We start from the raw sequence: 25,711 nt of genomic DNA on the forward strand, positions 1-25,711 counted from the left end.
CTTTTTATATCCTTTAGTGCCGGGTTACCTTAATTTACTGTGCAATAGAGCCTCTGTATATAAAACCAAACAATCATCAAGAAAGGCAAAATTGCCAGTCTGATGAGACAAAGAGTTTGCAACAATTTTCTTTATCCAAATAGGAAAGTTGAATAAATAATTTGAATAACTCGTGTCGTCTGAATGATGTGCTCCAGTGCCATGCTTCTTGTTACTCAGCAGACAGATAACGTCTTCACTGCTTGTTTCACCTGGGTTCATAGCTGCAGTAGATGTGTTCCAGCGTTTACAATGCGTGTTTTTTAATACCAATTGAAAATGTTGTTTCCTTCCAGTAATGCTGGCGGTGGTGCTTTACAGTCTGCCTTATTTAGCAGGGGAGAGCCATGGGGGGGCAGACAATGAAGGGCATCATTTGAAAACCCTTATATTGTTATAAGGGTATTCTGTTGTTATAAGGGTAGATTACTAATGATGGTCATTTAAACTTTGCCTATAGGTATAAATTTAAGATCTAGAAAATTGTATGGGGTTTGCTGCATTTTTTCTTTTGACTATTTTGTTGAATTTCTCAGAAGGGGAAAGTAGGTGTCTTGCCAGTATGTGTTATCTCTAAGACCCTAAGCAGTTGGCAGCATTGGTTGACGTCGCATGTTCCATCATTCAGACAGATTCAGAAATAAAAGCAATAGCTGCTGAGCAGCTGTAGTGTACTGTAGAAGTTTCCAAATAATAAGGTGACTTCAAATAATTTGGACAAACTCTGTGAAGTACAGTTAAAATCAGGTACTAGTGCCCCAGAAAAATCTCTTTACAAGGATTCATTCATGCATTAAGCAATGGAGTTGTGTGATGTTTGTGCAGGTTGCAAGCAGGGTGAGTATCCTGGCCGAATGGAATAGAAATTCTGGTTTCTCAGCTGAGTTTCATAAATCTCCCATTTTAGTTTCACATCAAGATTCATAGTGGAGTCTCACAATAACTAAAGTCAGTTGGGAAATTCTTCTTAAATTGAAATTCCAGTGTAGTCTTTGACCCAATCTGTTTTTTAGAAATATGTTTTGCCTGTGTCAATAAAAAGTACCATGTGTATGCATTTTTGACTTGGGTTTTTTTGGTCATCAGTTCCTCCTGTTTGAAAATTTTCTATTTTTACAGTTTCTTAGTTAAGCTAGAGGTACTTTTGCAAATGAGTTGAAGTATAACTTCAGAAACTGTTCAAATATTTTACATTTTTGAAGCAGTTTAGAAATTATTTCTTATACATCTGGAGAGATTGTTCACCAGAGTAATTATTCCTGTGGAGTAATTATAGTTACAGTCAGCTGGAGTGCAGCATTGCCAGCCAAGGAGCCAAAGCAGCCCAGCCAGTGGTTGTGTGGCGTGGACCTTGCTGTGAAGTTGATTTGGTTTTCGTTGTGGACTTTTCTCCTCCCTTCCCCTTCCACCCTGCACAAATGAACTTCAGGAATTTATGTACCAGAAATAGACAGCATTGCTATATGAAATTGTTCAGGGAAAATTTTTCCCTTCGTTAAAGAGAAGCATTTAGTTCCACCCACAGCTCCAGTAACCCCAGAACAACGCTTTGGCAATTATATCCTTTATGTATGTAACAGCCAGCCAGTGATCACTTTGGAAAAACAAACAAACAAAAAAAAAAAACACAACGGAGGTGAGCTGGAGAGTTACTCTGGAGAGCTGGGGTTTGTGTGCTCATCTGGCTGTGCCGCGGATGCCACGTGGGCACTCTCTATGAAGTCCCTTTCAGAAGCCAGGCTGGATTCTGACACAAAGGCAGGCATCTGGCATGGGGCTGTGGCGTGGTGCCGCCCAGCCAGAGCTGTCCTGAAACCAGCTCAGCCACTGCCTGATCCTGGTGGCAGTAAGTGCTGTGGGTGACTTGGGTCGTGATGCCCCTTTCTGGCACGATGCACAGAAGCCGCTGGCTTTTTCCCCAGCTGGGCCCAGCGTGAGGCGTCTCCTGCCGTCTGTCTCCCCGTGGCTGCTGCCGGCTGCGCGTGCCGAGGTGTCTGCGAGGTGCCCTGCCTGCGGTGCCCGGAGGCACCTTTCAGCCCTGGAAACTGTGCTGTAAAGTGCTGGTGGGCAAAGGCTTGGCTTCCTGTTTACCTTGGCCACCTTTTTTTCCTCCACCCCCATCAGTCGATCCGCTTCCTTCGTCTAACTTTGACTTCAGCCACTGTGGCTCACCCTCCGTTATACCTGACCAGGTACAAGACTGGATAGGAAATTGTGTCCCCGCAGCATCCAAGCTTGGCGTATCATAAGAAAATGGCCAAGAATATGACCAGTGTTGTTCCCAGATGAGGTGCAAGACCCTGTTTCTTACACGTGCTTTCCAAAATCTCAAGAGACTTCCATGACAGTGCAGAACGTGTCTTCGTTAGGTCCATGTCGGCAAAGAAATAGCATGGCAAGGCTACAGGGAGATAAAGATATTTAATCTCTAACATAAACGAGGGTTTCAAAACAAAATAGAGGAAATGAAAGCTTTCGGATATGTAAATAATTCACAGATACGTATATACAGATGCTAGGTATGGTAAAGGATAACACAGTTGAGGAACTTTTTTATCAGTAAAGTGAAGATTTGGGAGTCGGAGAAAGAGAAAACATTAATGGTCTTTTCCAATTACTGTTCCTATATGACTTATAGCATGTCCACATGTAGCTTTGGTTATAATGGCTTCCAGATTTACTGTGTTGTGTCTCAGTGCTCAACACAAGGGCAGCAGGGGCTAAAAATGTTTATGAGGATGGTTTGGGAGCTAAGGCTAATGAGCTAGCGGAAACGCAAAGTGCACTGTAGCCTCCTTCACATGAAGTCAGGGTGTTATTAACTCGACCAGAAATTGGAGGTTGGATGCAGATTTGACTGGCATCGACCAGAAATTGGAGGTTGGATGCAGATTTGACTGGCAGGAATTCTGTAGTTTGCCCGGTGCAGGAAATCAGATCGGGCTGTGGCAGTGCTCGTTTTGGGCCTTGACGTTTCTTGCAAACCAGAATTTCCTTGGTGCTTTTAGTACGACTTCGTCTGTTAAACTTTGTCTGTCTGTTATCCTGTGCCATTCATGCATATTAATTTTTTTGGGGTTCAATTTCTTCATTTTAGGTTCAAGGAAACTTCGACAAGGTTGAATTCAACAGAATGTGCTGGACTCTCTGTGCTAAAAAGAACCTCTCCAAGGGTCCTTTGCAGATCAGTGATGAAGATGCATTTAAAGTGTGGGTTATTTTTAACTTCTTATCAGAGGACAAATATCCATTAATCATTGTACCCGAGGAGGTAAGAAACAAAAACTTGTGCCATTTAACATCACTTTGCCTAGTGCCCCAGCTGGGCTATGTTAATGGGTGTTACTCCCTAGAGATTTCAGAGATTTTTTTTCTTTTGATGTAAAATTTTAACTCTCCTCCTTTAATAACGTAAGGCCTCAGGTGCTTTGCTTTGTCTTCTGGGATGCATGTGGGGATCCTGCAGGATGCTTTAGATACTGATGGTTATTTTTGTCTGTCATTTAAACAGCCCAGAGCAAGTGGGATGTGCTGGCTGGCCCCCAGTACACAGCTTATTTTGCAGTCTGTGACGACTGTCCAGTACAAGCACTTGGAGCTATTCAGGTTCTCATCTCACTCACGAGTAGTACATGTTGGGATAATTAATCACTGCCCTTGCCTATATGTGATTAAAATTTTGCACAGTGAGTGCATCAGTGTGATTCTAAAAAAAATTCTCCTCTCTGCTCTGCGTTACCACGACTTGCAAGATGAATCTTTAGTCTCATGTCACCCTCCTGATAAAAAGGAGAAGTACAGAGGTTTCAGATGATGTCTGTTTCTGAACAAAAGCAGCCACCGTCTGAACACTCTTGCTTGAAATGGTTGGAGGAATAGACTGTAGTGAGCAAAATGCCAGGGAGATCTGTTCATGCCTTAAGCGCATGAGCAAGTAGGGGCAATACTCAAATAGGTATTTTAAACCTAAAGCAAGATTTTGGAATCTTCACAATTTAAAGCTTTTGCCTCTGGGGAGGGGTGAGGCAAGAAGGAGAAAGATCAGAACTCCAGGCATAAACAGTCTTCTGCAAAACATTTTGCAGGAATCCCAGGGGTTAGCAGGACAGCACTGGAGTTACCAATTAAGACATTTTTAGAAAGTTTTGAGAAGTTAGAGTCAGCCAACATGGCATAACTAGGTGACTCTGAGCTGATGTGCCAAACCATGAAGTAGAGAGAGCGCCTTTTGCCTATCGAAGTGAACCACTTGGTTTTGCCTTACTGCTTGCTTTTTCACAGGAGACTTTCACTCTGCACATCTGTGGTTTTGCCAGACTGGTGATGATAGGGTCCCACCAGGCCTTTTTACATTCCCGGGAGAAATAGGACAGTCTTCTTGCTTTCTTGTTGTTGTTCTCAGTTCTAGGAGGTGGAGATCATGTTCATAAAAGCCAGCACAGCTCTTCCCTTTCGTAGTGGTGGCAGATGTGGCCTTGGTAGGAGGTGAGAGCCATTAATGGCTGTTGAACCTGGGACTCAAATCTGCCCGTCTCTGGTTTGTCATTGTGCTCTGGGCTGGGCAGCCTGGCTTGCCTGAGGGTAGCTGTTTCACATCTCCTTCTTTGTTGGCATGGTTGGATGCTTCCGAGCTGCCAGCTCCCAGGTGCTTGCTCGTGACCCCTCCACCAAGGCAGCCCCCGGGCTGTGCTGCCGTAGCCAGCTGATGCCAATGGCAACTTGCTGCTTGTTGGCACTCAGCGCTGAGCCCAAAGGAGGTTCTCCAGCTCTTGTAGCTACTGTTGTCTGCTTTTCTTCTCGTCCCTAATGCCCAGGGTTAACCTGTATTGCTCTTTAACTCGGATTATTTGTAAAACTCCAGGGTGGATCTGTGTCTGCATATCCTTGATTACGGCAAGATTTAAACTATGCAGTGTTCTTAAAGGACACTTCGAGAGCCTGGCAAAGAAAGGCTGCTCTGTTTTTATCATATACAATGCCTGTATTCACTCTTTAACCTTTTGCCTTAGACCACACAGGTAATGTGTCAGCCAGTGGAGGAATGTTGTCTTTTCAATGCACTCCTTTCTGCTTTGTCGGCCCTCCTGGAGTTGTCTGTGCTTCTGGAAGATTCCACATTTACTCACTCTTTTACTCAAAATTCCAAAAGTAGAGATGCAAAGTTTTACTTTAGGAGTGTTTATCAATGTGCTAATAGGTGCTTTATAAATATAAATACATATACACTGCTTTCTGAATATCTATCTATATATATATATATATTGTTTTCTCTGTGTGACCTTCCATATCTGCTTTTTAAGTTCTTGCATCTTTGGTTTGTTTATGTCTGTTTTGTTTTAAATGTTACACCTAAACTCCAGATTTCCAAGGCCTTTTTTGTACAAACTTGCAATTTTTGTATTGATACTGAGAATTTTCATCTGAATAGATCTCAATAGTATTCAGAGTGGCAGTGATACCTAATCAAGGTATTTTTCTTTCCATTTACTTTTTATGCCTCTCAAGTTAAAAAAAAAAAACAACTTGGTCATACATTTAGTCTTTACCACTTTATAGCATTGCCTGTCATTTAATTAAAAAATGACTTCCACATCAAGTATGAATGAGCTCTGAGAAGGGATTTTTGCCAAGTGTAGATAGAACAGATGGGAGGGCGATGGAACCGTTGCTGTTCTGCAGTATTTATGTTTGGGTAAGACAAATGTAAACCTCTCATGAATCACTACAACTTCTCAGCCAGGGAGCAAGCCCTCCCCCAGCCCTGTTTGTTTTTCTTATCGTTGGCTGTGAATATTGCAACACGCAGCTTACTGCAGTTTCTGGTTGGCTTTAGGGAAACAGTAATTGGGAAACTTCCATCATACTTCCAGGCTGGAGAGGTGACTGCTTTTTGCAGTCACCTCGTGCGGATGGCAGGATTATGACAGAGGGAACTTCTTACACCCGCAGTGAAGGTGTTGATACACCTTCATGTGGCTGTAAGGATGCCTTCTCGTCCTCCTCCTCAGAGGACCCTTGAGATCTGTCTGCACATCTGATATTTTATTTTCTTATTTTAATGAAATGAACTCCTTCTGCACTCGCCTGAGCAGTCTTATCTGGAAAACTCCCTGCCTTGAGTGTGATCTCACCTTCTTTGTGCTACTTCGACTGAAGGTTGACACTGCTGCCTTTCCTTCATACCAGCGTTGTGTACATTTGCACTCGTGCTGCTGCGTTAGGCCTTTCATATCAGCAAGCTAACAGTGGAGGGGCTGCCCCCACCTGCAAAGCATTAAGGCTTGATTCCCTGCCCAGGTGTTGATAAGGCAGCAAATTGGAAGCTGCTGTCACAGCTGCTCAAACAGAGAGTGGGACGCAGTCTGCTTTGGAAAGTTTTCAGAGCTGCAAGCAGAGGAGGGCTTTAGAAACTGAGAGCAAGGAAAGCAGTTATGAAGGGGAAATTTAGAAGCAGCAGCAAGGTGGTACAAGGGCCAGAAGCTGCCCCAGTTGCTCGTTTAGCAGAGGCTGGACAGAAATCCAGAGGCAGCGCCTGGCCTGGGCTCCTCACCTGCTGTGGAAGGCGGGATGGCAGCCTGGCCTTCGAGGGGAGTAAGGTTAGTGAAACCCAGCACGGGGAAGGGCCTGGGTCAGGGTGTGTGGTTTCGGGGTGTGACCTTGTGCTTACAAACGGATGCTGGGTCATAGGCACAAGAGCTTGTGCCCTCCGTGTGGGCTGTGGAAGGCACCAGGCTCAGCTGGTCACAGCTTTGGACTGCACTGTGGCTTTTGCTGGTTGGCAGCTGGGAGCAGGCAGGAGAGCTGGAAAGAACAGAGAGCCGCAAGTGTCCCTAGGAAATGCAAAATGGCATCAGAGCTGAAAGCTCCCTCTCCTTTCAAGTGAGAAGCTGGGGTATGTGCAAAGTGAAACGCTTCTGTAAACTGAGCAAAGGCGGTATTTCAGCTGGACTGGAGAAGAACAATGCTGGATTTTATTTGCTTGAGTTAAAATTAGTCCTGATGGACAGATTTCAGAATTAATATTATTCTTGGCTAACAGCAGAACCGTGTCCTGTTGCAGTGGGCAGCACTTTACCAAGCAGCTCGTGTGCCCAGAAGGCAAGAGCCCAGGTGGGAACTGCCTCCATCCCCACAGCTGGTCCCTTCCACTAGATCATCTGAAATGCAGGCATCCAAATATGTGCTTGCTTCAGCTCTCACAGGGCTTACCTCTTCCACAAGAAGGTAAAAATTAACAGAAGGTAAAAATGTGGAGAGAACTGCTGGCATAGAGGAAAAATATTTCCAGTCTGCCATGAGCTTTCTTTATGTCTCCCCTTTTAGTTGTTGCAGTCTCGTTTGTGTGCTTTCGTGTTGTTTAACCAGATGTTTTCTGTTTTATAAAAAGGTTTCCAAACACTTCCCCTTCTTTATTTCTGGGCATGTGGCTGCAGTCTGGGGAATGCTGTATCGCCTGGAGCTGTGGTATGTTGTTAGCTGTGTTACAGGGCCATCCGTAACGGTGAAACTTGCCCTTGTGCGCTGCAAGCAGTGCACCCGCTGTGTTGCAATACAGCATTTGCATAACTTGTTTTAAGTAAGCCCAATACGTTTGCTATCTTTGCTTTTTAGGCCTGACTTCTTGAGGAAGCAGGATTTGTACAGTCATCTTCTGTTCATCCTCCAGCTGTATTAACATGGCATTTCTAATCCTTCCACTTAGTACAGAGAGGATCCAAATCTTGTTTTTTTTTTTTTTTTTTTCTTAGACTGGGAGGTGGAAGTCTAAAGCTGTCCAGTGGTGATTCCTCTGGAGGAATTTTTTGCAGAAATGTTTTTTGTGGACGCTTTTGCTTTCTTGTTTGCATTCTATCCTCAGAAACTGATACAATGAACAAAATATTGGGAATTGAACCTTAGCCGTTCAGAAATAAAAACAAAACTGATGCAACTAGAATAAAGTTTTGTGTGTGGTGGTTCTGATTGGGCCTCCCACTGCAGCAGCTTACCCAAAGCCCCATCCAGCCTGGCCTTGAACGCCTCCAGGGATGGGGCATCCACAGCTTCTCTGGGCAAAGGGAAACCTTTGACTTGTATCAGTTCTTCCCGTTTTTCCTTGACTGCTGTGGAAGCTGAGAGAATTCTCAGGTTATGCAGCAGGTTGTCCTTAGGACTTTCTTGGGCACTGTTTTTTGAGTTGAACTTATATACTATTTAATGTTAATTTCAGTTGAATAACAAAAAAGTTTTACACTGGATGATGAACACGGTTCTCACAAACTATTGTTCCGGAGTCGTCGTTACCTGGGAGGTTCAGTGAATTCTATTACAGGGATTTTTTTGTGGTTGTTGGAAAGGCAGAATCGAGCATTTGGCTTCGGAGTATTGGAGTACATGATGGGGTGGGGAAAGGAGTCGATGAGGGCTGTGAAATGGGATATAATTGCTTTCACATCTCTTGCCCAGTAACATGTGCTTCCACATAATTTTGTACTATGTGGATTTAAATTTTTTTTTTTTAATTTTTTTTACATCTGCACTATTAATGTCACAAACCCTATTTGAATAGCATGAACCAGAATAGTCTTGTCCGACATGCTCTGCTGGGCATGAAGGCCTCCTTGATGTTATTTTTCCTTTCTCATTCTCTAAGAGATGCACTTATATATCAGAAAAATGTGAAACATCTGTGGAACTTCATTCCCTGTGGCGAGTAGTGCCAGGAATATCTGGAAGGGAAGAACAAACAGGTACTGAAACATAGGAAAAGAAAAACTGTCCTCCAAAAGAAGCTATTGAGCAGGTTGCACAGCTTGCCTTCCAGAGCCTCTGTTCGTTATGTTCTTTTTTGTTTCCTCCTGACAAAGTTCTGTCTGAAAAATGTTGATTGGGGATGCAATCAGTTTTCCATGCTGCAGAGCCAGTTGGTTCATAACAGCGGGTGCGGTGTCAGTCCTTCTGAAATGAACCCCAGCCGTGTTCTGTCTGTACCAGTGGGTAAGGCCCTGTCAGAACAGCAGCAAACGTTGCTTCACATTTGCTTTTTAACGCTCTACTTCTTAACCACAAGAGCAGATTATGCGCCAGGCAGCGTGCTTCGTTTGTCAGTTATTTGCTGAGTGGACGTGCCCCTGTGGAGGAGGGGAAATGTCACTTGCTCTCTGAGCTTCCTCATTTGAGCACGCAATGAATGGTCTCTTGTCTGCTTCCATGTTTGCCAGATCCAATTTACTTGCTTGTACTTACCTCGCACCCATCCGTATTTCCAGCCCACCCCAACGCTCGTTGCTGTTGAGCAGGTACACCAGAAATAATCTGTATGGAGACCTTGGTTTGCCCTGTGCATAGCTGAAGGAAGATAAAGCTTGAGATGTTTTATTTCAAAAGCTAAACTGTAACATGCACGAGTCCCTTTCATACAAGCTGAGTTAGGACAACTCATTATTTTAAACTACACACTTGACGGGGATTTTGGTATTTTTGGTGATGTTAGCCACCTGTAGCTGGGAGGTTAGCAGACTGAAATGCTAAAATCTGTTCCAATAATTGAAATAAAAATGCACAAATTACATAAAATAATATTTTGAGTGCATTATATTTAGTGCTTGCTTTTAGTGCATTATGTGATACCATGTAATAGCCAACAGTTTGGCACAGTTTTGCATTATTTCTTTTCCAGACCATTAGTTTGGTATGTGCATTGTTCATATGGTTTGGGCAAAGAAGTGGGGAAAAAAATCTGTTCAGGTATGATGTTTTTGTTGTTGTTCCTTTCTCTGATAGTGAGTCCCAGTACTTGGAGAAAGCAATTTGAGAATCGCATGCCTCAAGGCAGGGTAATAGCTTGTGAAATCAGAACAATAAATTTTAAAGTTTTTTTTTAATTGCTATCTACCATTTTGGCAAGTACAACACCTTCTTAATTACGCCTTAGTTATTTTAGCTTCCCTTTCAACTGAAGCACAGAATCGCAGCTCGGAGTTCACGCTGCTCGCAGGGCCAGAACCTATTTCTAATGTGAGAAGAAATGATTCCTGTATCGATTATCATTTCAGCTCATCAGCGTTTAGGTTTGTTTTGAAACAAGTTCGTGGTGCTGCTGTTCTTGCATGCTGTGAAGCTTTTGCAATTTGTGAAGGTGTGCCTCCGAAGGAAAGGCGAGTCCTGCCAACGGGAACTTTCCCCCCTGGCAGTGCTGTGGCTTTTGGTAGCCCCTGTGTTGCCGTGGCAGCGTTAATCCCCACGTGCTGTTAGAACAGGGGCTGTAAGGCTAAGAACAGCTACTGAGCTGAAATAGCAGTGAAACCTCACCCATCTGTAGAAGGTGAATTTCAGGTTTGGTAATTTACTGCTTTGTGAGATGAGTGTGCCCTGGTTATGTGCTTCTTGATCACGGGTGTGCGGGAAGAGAAGGGATTTGCCTGTACTAGCTGTGAGAGGGAGAAGCAGCAGCCACAGTCAGCGTGTACACTGCACCAAAAGCTCGAGGCTTGGCAAACCCTTGTCGTGAAATGTGTCAGGGGAAAAACATTTCTGCGTTTCTTTGTACTCCCAAACCTCTTATGCAGAAGAGACTGCTGAGTGCTCAAAAGCCTGCTGGACCAGCTGAAAGGTGGCTCTGAGCTGTAGCTGAAAGGTCATTTGTTCCGTGGTGAAACATCCCCAGCTCTCCTGGCTGGGGTTTTCCTTAGCCCTAGGAGGAATTACGATCTGTGCTCGAGCCGTGCTGAGGAACAGAGGTGAAGCAACATCAGGGGTGAGAAAAACAGTCCTGGAAAGCATTCAATTTTCCCCGTTTTCCAGTGAGGCACATTCACACCGTCCACCTGAGCCATTTTTGCTGATGGCTTTCAGACTGCTGAGTCACTCAGTGTTTCCAAAACCATACCTAGCATAGGTGAGCTGAAAGTGGAGCGGGCTGTCCATCAGGCCTAACCTTCAGAAACACAGCACACGAAGCAAGCCGCTCCTTTCTGTGCGCACAGAGAGCACCTGGAGGGCTCGTGCTGCTTTCCCTCCCCACCTCTGCCTTGCAGCGTGCGGCTTCTGTTGGGAGGGACGCGAGGAGCTGGTGAGGAAACAGCCAGCTGTCACCCAGACCCGCAGGAGGTGACGTTAGCTTGGTCTGTCTTCAGCGCTGGGTTGAGCTTTGCAATGGGTATCGTATGGCCTCACTTATAGAAACTCCGAAGTGTGGTTTTTACTTTGATGTACAGAGGCCTTTGTAGAAAGGCTCTCACTAATTATTTTGTTTAAAGAGCAATTTTCCCCATGCATCAAGCTGTAGATGGACTCAGTTTAAAAATATTGTGGCGCTTGAAAAGCAAAGAGTGATGAGTTTAAAAACAAATTAAAAAAAAAAAAAAAAAGAAATCCAGCTGTCTTCCCATCTTCTACATTCTTGCATTTGTTTGAGTAGTGTTATTAGAGGTATTGCCCTGTGGTAATGCGTACAGAATGATGAAAGATTAAAGGCGGAAAGAGAGTTCATTTTGGAAACAGTAAAAGCAGAGGTGAAAAATACATTCTTTTGCTTCTCTTGGCACCTATGCCAACGTTATGTCCAGTGGCGGAGTGGCTGGAGAAGAGGAGCCAGGTGAAGACTAAGAGATGCGGTCACAGACTGGTGGTTTTTCATTTTGCGTCTTGTCCAGACTGTCACCTTACTGTTATTGTTTGCAATTTGTTTGCTTTTTATTTCCCACAAACGCTTCTTGAAACTTCCTGCTTTCTCACACTTTTGTTGTCATGGCTTGGAAGGTGCTGCAGGGAAGGTCCCGTGTGTTCTGTGGGCACCTGAACGCTGCCGGAGGCTCACGGGTTCGGTTCTTTGCCATGAAGAGAGTAGCTGCAGCTGGGTCTGGCAGTCAAAAGTTCAGCTGTGACAGAAGGCTACAGGAACATAAAATCTTTGCTAATTAAGCTGTGCACATTCAGAGGCCTGAAAGTGAACATAGGAACCTGGCTGTAAGGGAGAGTTTCTAGAAGAAGCTTAGTTTGTAGCTCTGAAACACTTGATTTTCACGTCTGCTGAAAATGCTTAATTTCTGTGTGTATTTCTGTACAGATCGAATACTTACTTAAAAAAATCACTGAAGCAATGGGAGCAGGCTGGCAGCAAGAGCAGTTTGACCACTATAAGATTGCTCTCAACACCAGCCGAGAGGGTCTTTCTGCGTGGGAGCTGATCGATCTCATCGGAAGCGGGCAGTTCAGCAAAGGGATGGACCGACAGACAGTGTCGATGGCGATTAACGAGGTCTTCAATGAGCTCATATTAGATGTACTCAAACAGGTAAGAACCACTGAGAACCAATGTTTTAAGATAGAACAAGTTCCTGCATCGTTACAAAATGTTAAACTTGTACTGACATTTCTTTGCCTGATGGATAAAGAGCAGGGAGAAACCAGATAAATTCTTTGTAAGGATTCTTTAATATGGCTTTACTTCTATTGGGGAAACTGCAGCTTTTCAGAGTGCTGTCATTGTTGCAGTATGGTAAATGAGTTGCTTGTTGGGAGAAGTTGCTTTTAGAAAGGAAGTGTGCTCTGTCTTGAAGTACAAACTTACACCATAGCATGAATTCCTTGCTAGCTGACAGAACAGCTGCCACGCACTGTCAATTCTTATTTTTGTGACAACTCTTAAATCTTCGAAAAATGCGTATATTTTTTTCACTTGAAGTTAAAATGTAGCAAAGCTGTGCTGATACACCTTGTGTATTCAGCCTGCGCTGTACAAAGAAAGGGACTGCTCCAGCTGAAGTGTTTGCTTCTAAGTTGCCCCACTTTAGCAGGGCAAAAACTTGCAGATGAGTTCCAGAGTTTTTTTTCTTCCTTGTTCTGCTTAGCAGGTGACTTGATTAACAAATTGTACTCAAACAGAAAAACTCATGCTGGCCTTTACATTCATAGCAAGCTCCTGTCAGTCTCTGGTTTCTCCAGGTTTCCAGTGGCAAGATTATCAGCATAGTAATGGCTTCAAAACTGTATTTCTTTCATGGGAAATACAAATATCACTGTGTGGTCACAGCAGAGCCTACTTAGCTATTTAAAAATGACTTTTACCTGATAAGATGTTTTTATTTGTCTATGATTTCTTGGCTTCTTGGAAAGGAGAGGAGGGAAAAAAAAGCTTTCTTGGCAGGCTTCTGAAGAAATCATCAGAAGGTCTTGGAACAGGAAATTCCTTCCGAATATCCACAGAACAATGCAGAGGTCTATTTTTGTTAAGACCTGGTTGCCTATTGGAGGTGAGGGCTGGGGTGGGCTCACACAAACAGTTGAGTGCAAAATGAAGTCATCCTGTTGCACAATACCATGTAAATAAAATAACCTGTGTCATATCAGTCCTTCCACTTGAAAATTGTAAGGAAATTGGATTGCTTTCTGGTTTTAAAAGGGCATTGTCTCTCCCTATCCCCCCTGTTTATTTATTTATTTATTTATTTTACTATCTCCTTACTTTCCTCTTGGGGTGGCTGGGCCTCCTTCTCAAGGATGTCTGAGTGCCTTTGCATAGTTCCTTGACACTTAAAAAAAAGCCTGTGCCAAGGTTTGGCCCAGTCACCCAACTAGTTCAGTCACAGCTTGCTCCCCGACAGCTTGGTGCTTCACAGAACCGCCCTGGTTGTTGCAGTGCCCGATGGCTTCAGGGTGTCATTTGATGGCAGACGACGTGGCAGCCAAGTCTCACGTGACCCCTCCTGCTGTGTGCTGTTATCCCGGGTCTCTGTGACTGTGGACGGTAGCAGTCATAACTAAATCTGTCATATTTTAGTTTCCTGAAATAAGCGTCCCTCATGAATGCTGGTTTGAAAATACCTCCTGAAACTGTCAGAAATGAAGCTGATGCGCAGAAATAATAGATGCAGATTCTGCAGAAATTGTGGAGGGGGAAATATCAGCGTGGCTTGGCTTTGAAAGAGGATTGTCTCAGTATGTAAGCAAGGGGGAAAAAAACAGATTATGACTTTGAGTGTGCAGGGCGTGCAAGAGTGAAGCTGTGCGAGTCCTTCACACGCCCTTGCGACCACCCAGACCTCGGACCCAAGTACAGAGGAGGCGAAGCTGTTTTGTGCATTCCTGTCCTAGAGCAAGGAGGTGGAATATCAAGGGAATAGGCACGGCCTTGGCTCTGGCCACGCTTAGCAAGCTGGAAGAGCAGAGCACAGCCGAGCCATGTGTGTTGAGGAAGGGTTTTCGTTTTCTGTGTCTCTGGTTTTGTTTTTTTAAACACAAACAGCTCCTCCAACTGTTCTGATTCTTTCCCCCAGGCCTATAAAGAAAGACACCTTTGGTTTTGTCAGAGCACACTTGTTTGCTTATCTCCAAAATTGCTATAGCTAACAGACATTAGAGAAAAATGTTTGTGGTCTCCTTTCCAACTTTTCCATCCTCCTAACCTGACATATTTTGGGTACAGTGCTTTCTGTGTAGATTTTTCATAGTTTTATCAATATAGGTGGTCCAATTCCTGCTGGAACTGAAACATCTTGTGAAGTTAGGAGTCTTTTTGCAGGAGATGGCTTTGGAATTGCAATCACTATATTGGGTAAAGGATAAAAGGGTAACTAGTACACCTGCACTTAGTAGCAGTGCTTATATTTTAGATAAGTTAATATTCAGTATTCAAAGCTCAGTGACAAAGTGTGGCCTTCTCTTCCTTCTTTTGAAAAACTTTCTAATAGCAAGATTCAGGACTTGCTTACAAGTGTTTCTCTTTTCCTGAAAGGTGACCGAATCAGCTTTCTGTAAAAGTAAAATACTGTGAGTCAATACCTTGACGTCATTTAAATCAAGGTACAACTTGGTTCTCTTAAGGCAAAATCCAGACTTGACCAGTGTTGCTGTCTCCCACCCAATGAAGCCACCAAGACAATGCTTCTGTTATCAGTTTCTCTGACGTGCTCATAGGAGCAGCTGGTGCGGCACCGCTTCTGTCGCAGGGTGAAGTAAATGAGTGTCCCGGCAGGGTGGGGCCGCCCCAGGACAGAGGTGCTCTTGCTTTGTACCTGGGAACGTGCCCCAAATGGTGCCGAGATGGTGATACAGCGTGTCTAGGCCCATACCTATCACTGGGGTGTGCATCCAAACAGGGTTGATATAGATATATATATTTATAACATCTGTCATTAAAGCAATAGCCATGAATTTCAGTGATGGCAAATGTCTACTTGAATGAAGAAAATTAACTGGTAAAAGTCATCAAGGAGGACCAAAGACACATAACAGTGACTTAATGCTGTCATAATAATAATTTTTCAGTTAACCCTGTTACTTAAAAACAAGACAGAAGAACAGTTGGTGGTTTTTTATGGGCTAAACAGTACCAGTGTGCTGGTGTTAGGAATGGAAATGTGGAAGGGAACTCTGTAGGGCTTTGATCTAACTTTTCTGGGTACTCTGGACCTTTAGGCCACCCAACCAAAAGACCAAGAGATTCAACACGGGCCAAGCATTTCATCTAATCTTTTTTCTTCTTTTTTTTTTTTTTCCTTTCCAGGGTTATATGTTGAAAAAAGGTCACAAAAGGAAAAATTGGACAGAACGGTGGTTTGTACTAAAACCCAATATTATTTCCTACTATGTAAGTGAAGATTTAAAGGACAAGAAGGGAGACATCATACTGGATGGCAACTGTTGTGTAGAGGTAAAAAGAAAACAAAAAAAAACAAGAACCAACCGACTGTGACTGTCTCTAAAGATAGGAATTTATTCTTTTTTGTGAGCATGGTGGAACTCCTGAGAGCTTTAATTAACAGAATGTTTTTTACTTCGTATGAAACAGTCCATACCCACTCTTTTGATAAACATTAATAGTGAAATTTGTAGATATGTAAGAGGGAACTGGAGAAATAGGGCTCGAGAATACAACTTTAAATTTAAAGTTTGTGACAACAATCCTGTTATCCATTCTAGGCGTTGCCTGACAAAGATGGAAAGAAATGCCTTTTTCTCATAAAGTGTCTTGATAAAAGCTTTGAGATCAGTGCCTCTGATAAAAAGAAGAAGCAGGAGTGGATTCAAGGTAAGGCTCCAAACATTTTAAAGTCCTGTCAAAGTAAGCTGGAGTCTGACAGAAATGCTTTACTCAAACCTAAAATTCTCAGTCTTGGGATTTTTGGTATTTCCATTTTGTGCACGTGAGAAGTGATCTTAAGGAACTGGCGATTCAGGAAGGAGTAATGATCCACGTAGTGGGAATCGGCTTCTTTCAATCAGGTGCCTCAATTTCAGCAGCCAATAACCAAAATGAAACTGCTATTATTGTTTGCTTTTTCTGTACGGCTGTGCATGTGGGAAAGGGCAGGGAATACATAGAAAATTGTTAGTTTGGGGAGAAAGGGAAAGCTTGTTCGGTTCAGCATCATAAATTGGCTTTAATTTTACAGTTTTGCTTGAGGTAGTGTGGTTTGATGAACTGAGGACAAGGCTGTAACTGGGGCTTCCCTTTCTGTTTCCACAAAGGAGTAACTCCTTCTGTGAGACCTGCCCAGGTGAGATGCTGAATGATGGTTACATGCATCTTTTGCAGGGTGAGGCAGAAGCCTTTGCGAAGCCACTATTGCCAAGACCATTGAAATACGTACAGCATTTTAATACTTGAAGCTGTGTGCTTCCATTCACAGTGCCCTTTTTACCTGAAGCACGTATTTAATTGCACCAAAGTCTGACGTATGAAGAATTACTTGATTCCAAAATTCCCAAATGAGATATTTTTTCACAGCAGTGGCAGATGAAGCATTGACTACTCCTCAGCTTTGCTCTGTGTGTATTTCCTTACTTGAATATAAGTAAATGAGAAGTTTTTAAACTGGCAGAATGTTTTTCTTGTGAATAACAGAATAAAAAGGGTTTAAGGTTGGTTATAAGAAAATAGGTGCAACTATATCTATTTATTGATTAGAGTCACCAAATCTAGGGAGTGGGAAATCCTGAAGTTGTTTTTGCGTAGCTAGGCATACAAATGATTTGTATATCCACTGCTTGTTAGAAATCAATATTGGAATTGGCAGAATGCATTGGGATTACCTGACCTTGTGGCACACAGACTATTGAAAACTAAGTGTCTTTTACTAGTGGTTTCTGTTGACAGCTAGCCTGGTGAGAATTAGGAGAATCAACAAGTTATTTCTGGTTTAAAAAACATTAAAAACAAACCAAAAAACCAACACAGGTATTCATTTGCCTAGGCAGTCCAGAAAGTTTAGCATCTTCCTTCACTGGGGTTCTCTTACAGTTCCTCCCCCTTTGCCTTGCATGATCCCTTCCAGCCATCCAGACCACCGTGAGCCTGCTGAGAGCAGGGAGCCCTCCACCTCACAAAGAAGCACGCCAGAAACGGAAAGAACTGCGCCAGAAGCTGTTAGCTGAGCAAGAAGAGCTGGAGCGGCAGATGAAAGAACTGCAAACAGCCAACGAGAACAAGCAGAAGGAACTAGAGACCGTGAGAAAGGTGGGAGTACAAGCTGCTGGCCTTCACGCTTTAGGCTCAGTCTCTGTGGTTGAGATGGGCTTCTTGAAGTATATTTGGCATCTGTTTCCTGTTCAGGTGTTCAGACACACGAAGCAAGCTCCTGCAGAGGAGTTGGGCTTATATCAGCTTGAGCCCCTAAGTAAATAGGTCTGCTGGGTCAGCTTGCCATAAAGCCTTAAGCACTGATTGTGTCAGCTTCTAAGGTCTGACAAGTGGCCTTGGGGTTAACTCAAGTGGCCCAGGCCTGTACCTAAGAAGGTCTTGTGAAGCTGCTGTGAAGGACAACTGCGACTGTGCTGTGGATGGGGTCCAGGACTGGAGAATCTAGTCGTGTCAGTTACTCATTATTGTTTTGTTGATTCTTTTTTTTCTTTTCCCCCTCCTGTTGGGAATGTCTGCCAAAATTGGGGCTTTCCATTAAGATTTTCTTAGGTAGTTTTTCAGAGTTGTTGTTTGAACTGTGTGGAGGAGTCTCTTCAGACAGACGTAGTTTTCAGAGATATAAATTGAATTTACAGAGAATCCAAAGACGCACATTGATTTTTGTGAGTCTGTATTGGCATAATTTTATTATAGTAGTTAGGGAGAGATTTGTAGAGCTGAGAGAACCATTTATAAACCGTTTAAATGTATGTTCCTTGTAAACATTAAATTGACTTCTAGAGACCTGAAGACTGCACTAGAAAATTCTGAGTATTAGCAGAAGACTCTCTCAATAAATTAATTTCCTCATACATGTAGATAGGTTTTATCCCACATCTAATGACCAAAGGTGCCTTTGCTGCTGCTGCACGCTCTAACAGTAGATTGAACTTGCTGATGGATCTTTGTATGTTGGAACAGGAGGTGCCTCTGTAATAGTTCTTCACGCAGACTTCATTATTCAGATGTACTTTCTACCTTCTATTGCTGTGATACCTTGTAATGAGGAGTGTGTACTGAAATAGCCTTGAGTGCCGTTGAATTCCTCATTGCTGCCTAACATTGTGGCTGCTAGAGCAGTCCCCATCTATGCTCTCTGCTTACTCCAGAGTCTTTTGCTCACTATCTTCCTAATTTTTTTTTTTTCCCATTTAGGACAAATCTGCCTCAGTGCTTAAGTTTTTCCTAAATGAAAAACGCTAGCTAAAACACTAGCTTATTTGAAGAAAAAAGCGAAAAAAAAAAAACCAAACAAAAAGAAACAAATATTGTGAGAGTGTGTTAAAGGCGGTGAGTCTAGAAAGCAAATGCAAATCACCCAAAATATATCTTTGGTTTGACAGTGGGGAAAACACTTTTTAATTCGTTTTAGCACCTATATTCTACCATGTGTGTAAGATTCATAATGCAAAATATGCTTTAAAGGGTAGCCTGAGTTTACCTACAAGTTACTGGTAATAATGCCTGTTAGCAGAAATCATAAGGATGACTTTCTGTGTTGAGTTTACTTCATGGAGAGAAAGTGGGGAAGATGACATGAGAGCAACCCCAAAGGAGCAGTAGGATGTTGACAGGTGCCAGGGAGTGTTGCTGAAATCCCAACAGGTAAACTACAGGGAGGAAGATAATTTAGTCTCTGACACGATTATTGGGGAGCTGCTATGCAGGAAGAATTCAGACTGATTAATTTTTGTTGATGTTGTTGTTTTGTTTTTGTTTTTGAAAAAGTAATCTTCAAGGAAAAGGCTCTGTAAATGGTTCAGGAAACTGTGTTGTTCTGTAAAGTTCAATTTGCTCCTGATGGCTGAGAGCCAGCACTTGCACAGCAGCTGCCAAAGTGCATCCCAAGACTGGCTTTTATCTTGATAGCTCCTGCACTTAAAAATTTCAGAAGAACATGCTCCTTTGTCTAAAATAGTTGTTTTTTCATATCTTTAAACGGAATTTTGAGCTATGCATGCTGAATAGACTGAAAGGTAAGTTTTTCGTACCAAGAGAGCATGCACAAGCCTCGTGTACTCTTTCAATTCGGAGTCTTGAATAGATCTCAGAGACTGTGCTAACTCCTCCTGCAATGAGGTGTTCTTGTTGACACCCCCTACCCCCCACCAGTTCTCACATGTTGCAACTTTTCCCTAGTTGTCACGATAGCCAGATAACCTTACCAGCCAGCAACTGATGTGCTCAGACGTGAACTGAACAGGAAACTGCTGATAAAAGATAAGAGTGGACAAATGTGGATTTTCTTGTTGAACTGGCTGGCAAAAGCCTAGCACTCGCTCTTGCTGGTGACCGTGAGGGGTCATTTGCCATCTCAGTTCAGTATTGGCAATGTTTATTTAATTTGAAGGTGGGGAAGGAAATCAAAAGGAAATTTCACTTAAATACCACCTTAAGTTTGACCACAATTATATGCTACCAATTACAGAAGAGCAATGATACTGATACTTCTAAAAGACTTGTAGCGTAATTTTTAGCCTTTCAAAGGAGAACATTTCTGTACTATGTTCTATGGCTTAAAAAGAGAAACTAGGAGCCTTCTTCCCTTCTCCCCATCTACTTTAGGCTAGAATAGGATTAGCACTTAAAGGAATTCCTTTGAGTTTTGGCTTGGTAGTTTTAGTTATTTAGGTCTCTGATTAGTTCACATAGGATGTGCGAGAGGAAAACGATTTAAGTGTTGGACCTTCCCAAATACTGAAAAAGGATGGGTGTCCCTGTCTTACCGAGGGGCTGTGGAAGCAAATTCACCAGCCTGGCATGTTACAAAAGGGTGCTTGTTTTCTGTAAAGAATCTGATCTCTGGAAAAATCTGTGAAAGAATTATTTTGTTTTCAGTACTGTTAATGTTTTGACTGGTACTTGTACATTTCTAACCCTCTAAGCATTCTAAACATACACGCTATTGAAGCCTAGATGAAAGGAAAAAACACAATGGCTATCTCTTTATTTGTAAAATCAAGATGGAAAATAATGTTAAATAAGTTGCAAGAAGTCATGACGGCACCAGCAGCTGTTTACATGTCTGTAGTTTTGAGGGTATTTTTCCCCCCTAACGTTCAAATGGTAATTACTGACTATAATTTCATTTACCTTACATGGCAATTTAGGGGATGTTGAAGGGATGTGATTCACAATAGCACAATTGCTTTATTATAGCCAACCTTTGTGGCACTTCTGCATTCCCATGGCAATTTAGTATGTCTCACTTCTGTTTCTGTATGAACACTATATATGCTATCATGTTCTCACTGTTGTTGTAACTTTTGTGCAGTCCTGCCTGGAATGTGGTTTTCTATAGCAATAATAATTTTTTATCTTGTATGAGATAGAGAAGTAAATACAGTCATTTCTATTGGTTTTCCAAAGAAGAACTCGAAGTGTGGAGGAAATCTGATAATCGATTTTTCATTTGTAAATTGAAAATTGTCTTGCAATAAGACTAAAAATTATATTTGGAGATTGACAGTAACCTCAGAGTTTTTTTTTTTTTTTTTTTTTAAAAAGTTGGCACTGTAATACTTTTGAAAGCTTCTTCCTTTTTTTTTTTTTTAATAAAAATAATTAAATTCAATTTATTCCAAAGGCTTAGTTTTTACAAATTGTTTTTTCCTTCTTTTCTTGATCCTTTTTTCTATTCCAGCAACTGGAAGCAGCAGCTGCACGTGCTGCAGAGGAGGAAAAGAAAAGACTTCAGACTCAAGTTGAATTACAAGATCGCTTCAGTCTGGAGCTGGAGAGAGAAAAAATGGTGAGTAGTGCACATGGCTTTTTGCTATAATTCCACATAGTGAGCAGTGCTTCCAGCAATGATTTCCCTCATAGGCAATCACTGAAAGGTTTCAGCAGAATTTGCAGGAAGTTGAGTGCAGTCTGCATTACGTTTACTAGAGACATAAAAGGTATTTAGTAATGAAAAAAGAATTGAAACACCCTGCCTACAACTTGTATAGCATTCAGAACTTAAATATTATTGGAAAAATCATGAGTAGAATGAACTGTTTATAGGATAAAACACAGACTGAAGTTATCGTTGCAGTTTTCAGGGATGAAGAACGTGAGACTGGAATGTGTTATATGAATATACAAAATGAACAAAGATATAATTATAGTGTATTTTAGGAGTTTTCTGAGTTGATTATATTCCCCAAACTGTTCTTTTTTTTTTAAATATACTGTTTGTTCTTTTGTATTTATACACATGCAAAATTAATTAAAGAAAAACTGCAGCTTTAAAACGCTGTTATCATGCCAAGGATTTATAAAACAACTGATTTTTGATCTTCAAGGGTTTTGTCGGGTATAATAGGCTCTTCTGTCAGTTGCAGAAAAGAAGTAGGAATAGGCTGATGTAATGGAACATCTCAGGACAAATGCACGTGCAGTGCTACTTTATGGGATAAGTGTGAATCCTTGAATGCACTCACTTTCTGGGTCAGTGGGATTTGGGTTAGCTGAGAGAAAGCAGCCCACTGAGCAGTGGAGCAGGACAGGCCATCCTATCACACTTGAAACAAGCTATTTTTTTGCTAACTTAAGGAGCAGTGCTTACCTTCCGTGAAGTCAATGTTATGTATTACTAAATGCTGAGGTTTTGGTGCTTGTAAACCTCAGTTCAATGACAGTGTGAGCCAAACAGGAGGACGGGCGGTTCTGGTGCCACAACACCCCTAGTTTCCTGCTCTGGTCAGTGAAACAGGGGAAATTGGATCAGAGGCTGAGTGACGATGGACATTCAGCTTCTCTTTCACCTTCCTCTAGCACTTACCTTCACTTTTTTGTTATAGTTGCTCTTCTCTTAGCAAAGCCAACATCCCTAGCTGGTGTCCAACCTTTGGTAGCTCAATTTGCAGTGCCAGCATCCAGATATGTGTGAAATCTGCTACTGCCAAGGGAGGACTTGCCTGAGGAAACAAGTTGAGTGTAATTAAATGAGCTTGATCTTTGTGTCTAGACACTCTACAAGCTTTTTCTCCCTTCAGTTTAGCGTGTATTTGTAAGTTAAGTGATGTGATCGAACTGATTGAAGATAGGTTTAAACCACTGTACAAATCCTATGCAGCATGCAGTAGGCCAATGCAAGTGACTGTTTTTTTTCCCTTACTTTCTTACTTACACAGCTACAAATCTTGACTTCAATTTTACCGGTTTTGCTCTGCAGGTAGCAGGAAAAGGTCTCTCTGAAAATGTTATCAGAGAGAAACCTGTTAATTCCTTCAGTATTGGAAACCTGAATGGAATGGTAGCTCATATGTGTCCTCAATTTACTTTGCTAGGTGAGACAAAAAATGGAAGAGCAAGTCGCTCAGAAGTCATCTGAACTGGAACAGTATTTACAGAGAGTACGTGAGCTGGAAGAAATGTATAAGCAGCTACAGGAAGCCTTGGAGGTTGAAAAACAGGCACGTCAAGATGAAGAAACTGTAAGGAAACTTCAAGCCAGGTATGCATTTTACCTAGTAGTGGCTTATTTCCGTTTCACTGCAATATTAAACAACTGTACTCTGCTTTTAAAGATTGCTGAGCATTACCACTGCTAATTGAAACATGTGAAAACCATAAATACCACCTTTAGTCTTCGGATCTTAAGAAAAAAATATCTACCATCTTTGCACTTTAAGCTAGTCTTGCCTCCCAGCAAAGTGTCTGAAATGCAAGCAGTTCCAGAAAAGCAGGCTCACTTATTTTTCGTCAGGCATTGTGCCTGTCCACACATCCAAAATTGAGATCACCCTGCACAAACTTTCAGTTATATGTTTTATAAAGCACTAACTGTAAATATGACTTGCTATCATGTTTTATTGCAGGTTTAAATTTTAAGTGATAAAAGGTTAAGTCTTCTCTTACTCATATGGGCTTCATTTAGTGTGATTTCTTTCTTCATATGGTCAGTCCTCCCAAGACAGTTAAGATAACTCACGCGCGTTTGTTTTGTCTGTGATTTTCAGTGTGTGCATTTGCGTTATTGACTACATTTTCTGAATAGCCCTTTGTAGCAGCGAGTCTGCTTGCACTTCTGGCATGATTTTCAGTGTTACACTGAATACAAGCCAAGAAGCAGTAATTTTTTCCCTCCTTCCTGAGTTCCCGCCCCCCCAGTAATTAGCTTGGCTTTCCTCTGTGTATGCTACATGCTGGATACAGCTTGCTTTAAAGTGCAGTTAACATCACAATCCCCATTGCAGATTACTGGAAGAAGAGTCAGCAAAGAGAGCTGAACTGGAAAAATGGCACTTGCAGCAGCAGCAGACCATTCAGATGACAGAAGCAGAGAAGCAAGAGCTAGAAAACCAGAGGATGATAAAGGAACAGGCTCTTCAAGTTGCCATGCAGCAACTGGAACAGCTTGAACTGGAACGGAAGGAGGCCCTTGAGCAATATGAGGTGAGCTGTTCTGTTTATCTACCTCTCATGCTTAGCCAGATATGCAGCAGTTTAACTGAATTTGAAGTTTGTCCATTTCATACTTGTTTAAGGATTAGTAAACAAAAGATTTTTAAGTAGAGCTAGGATAGTTATGTCTTTTTTTTTCCTCAGACCAGTAGATATATGTGAGGAAGAGGTCGGGTTTCAGACATAACCCCCTCTAATATTTTTATCCCAATTCACATGCAAGCCAGCTTGATAATATCCTGCAATATTCTATATACATTTGTCTTCTGCTGTAGACTAACTATCCATGTGCAGTCCCGTTGCTGTCATAACCCAGTGCCTTATACTTTTTGAATTACTGAACCTTGCAATATTTTGATAACGTAATGGGGCAATATTGTCTTCTACAGACAAAAATTGATGTGCTACTGTAAGCCCTTGCTCCTTAACAAGGTATTTAAGCACTGAATTATGTCAAGGATAGCTGGGAATTAGTCCAGTTTCTCAAATGGGTAGCAATGCCTGATGTCCTAAGTGCCAGGGCTGTTCTCTGTTCCACTGAGTGTTTTTGGTGTAGGCCAGTAGCTGTATTCACAGAATAAATATAAAGAATTTATCAGAATCCCGTGACTACAGAGACTGAATTTCTACATACTTTCTATGGCTAGGGAGGTATTCATCCTGCATCTGTTTAGGTCAGGAAACAAAACACAGCTAGATTTCTGTTTAACTTGGGAGTGTGTTTACGCTGTTTTCTGTGCCCTTGGAATGAGTTTCTGTGAAGGACAAACAATTGATCTGTCTTGACCAGCACAGAATACTGCAACGACTACAAGAACAGGCCCAGATGTAGTATTTTTTCCAGTTTTACAACTTACCCTGTTGGTGTTACATCTGGCACAATCAGTAGAGTTGCTTTCAGATAAATACTCAACTTTTTTTTTTTGGATGGCTTTTTGTACGTAAGCCATCTCAGGCTTTTTGTATGTAAAATAAAATACCACTGTTACCTAGACATCTAGAATACATCTACCGTTATCTAAACATCTAGAATATACTACACTTACAAAACAAACAAGAAAATCAGAAGAGAAATGGTGGAGTAGGTCACTGCAATAACTGACATAGTATTTTAGAAATCGTTACGCATTCTAGTCTTTCATTTGCAATTGACCAAAAGACCAATTTAGACAGAAGAATCTCTCTTCTGTGCTTGGGCTACCAGCAGTGGCCCTACTTCCTAGCTTATGTTTTATGATTTCTTATAATGTCTACTAGAAGGTTGTAGATCAGAATACAGTAGTTCTAGATAGCCTCTAATTTGAAACTATTATTGAAACTAGTTTGTGTGTGTTTTGAGTCTTCATGAAGACCAGCCCTAACTGTGCAGCTAGACAATCTTATGAAACCTGGTTTGAGGGCTTGCTTTTATACCGTTGGTGACTGACTATATTAGTTAAAATGTTAATCTGAAATGAAATGGTCCTGTCCATTGCCCTAAACAGAGCGCAGGCTGACATAGTATCATATAGTCTTTAGGTTTAAAGGGAGGCATTGTCTTTTTATATAAATTAAGTTGTTCTTGATTGCAAATGGGCTGTATTTTATTTCAGGAGGTTAAAAAGAAGTTGGAAACAGCAGCTAATAACACCAAGACTTGGAAAGATAAAGTAGCTCATCATGAGGGATTAATTCGACTAATAGAGCCAGGTATGTTATCAACAGAAAAATAACCAAAACACTGTATTAACTCCATCTCATATACTTGCATCACCTAGCTATTTATTGAAGTCTCTCTTTTGTTGTATCTTATTGGTTTCACTACAGCCTATAACTACTACGTTTGTCAGAACTGCTGATCATAATAGGATCTTCCCTCAGAATGGTAGAATTCTGCATTCAGAACCCAAATAGAAGAAG

General features: G+C 41.9%; 1 protein-coding gene across 3 annotated transcripts in view; it reads left to right on the plus strand.

Moving 5' to 3' along the window:
* SWAP70 (switching B cell complex subunit SWAP70) overlaps positions 1–25,711 on the plus strand; it is a 37,579-nt gene that overhangs the window by 9,201 nt on the left and 2,667 nt on the right. For all 3 annotated transcript variants that reach the window (XM_082761480.1, XM_082761479.1, XM_082761481.1), the window contains exons 3-11: positions 3,137–3,310; positions 12,086–12,313; positions 15,524–15,670; positions 15,940–16,048; positions 17,295–17,476; positions 21,063–21,170; positions 22,696–22,862; positions 23,605–23,803; positions 25,405–25,501. In XM_082761480.1, the coding sequence (XP_082617606.1) occupies positions 3,137–3,310; positions 12,086–12,313; positions 15,524–15,670; positions 15,940–16,048; positions 17,295–17,476; positions 21,063–21,170; positions 22,696–22,862; positions 23,605–23,803; positions 25,405–25,501 (1,411 nt within the window). The remainder of the gene's footprint in view (positions 1–3,136; positions 3,311–12,085; positions 12,314–15,523; positions 15,671–15,939; positions 16,049–17,294; positions 17,477–21,062; positions 21,171–22,695; positions 22,863–23,604; positions 23,804–25,404; positions 25,502–25,711) is intronic.

This window comes from Aythya marila (genome assembly GCF_965140915.1).
Source record: "Aythya marila genome assembly, chromosome: 5".
Lineage (NCBI taxonomy): Eukaryota > Metazoa > Chordata > Aves > Anseriformes > Anatidae > Aythya > Aythya marila.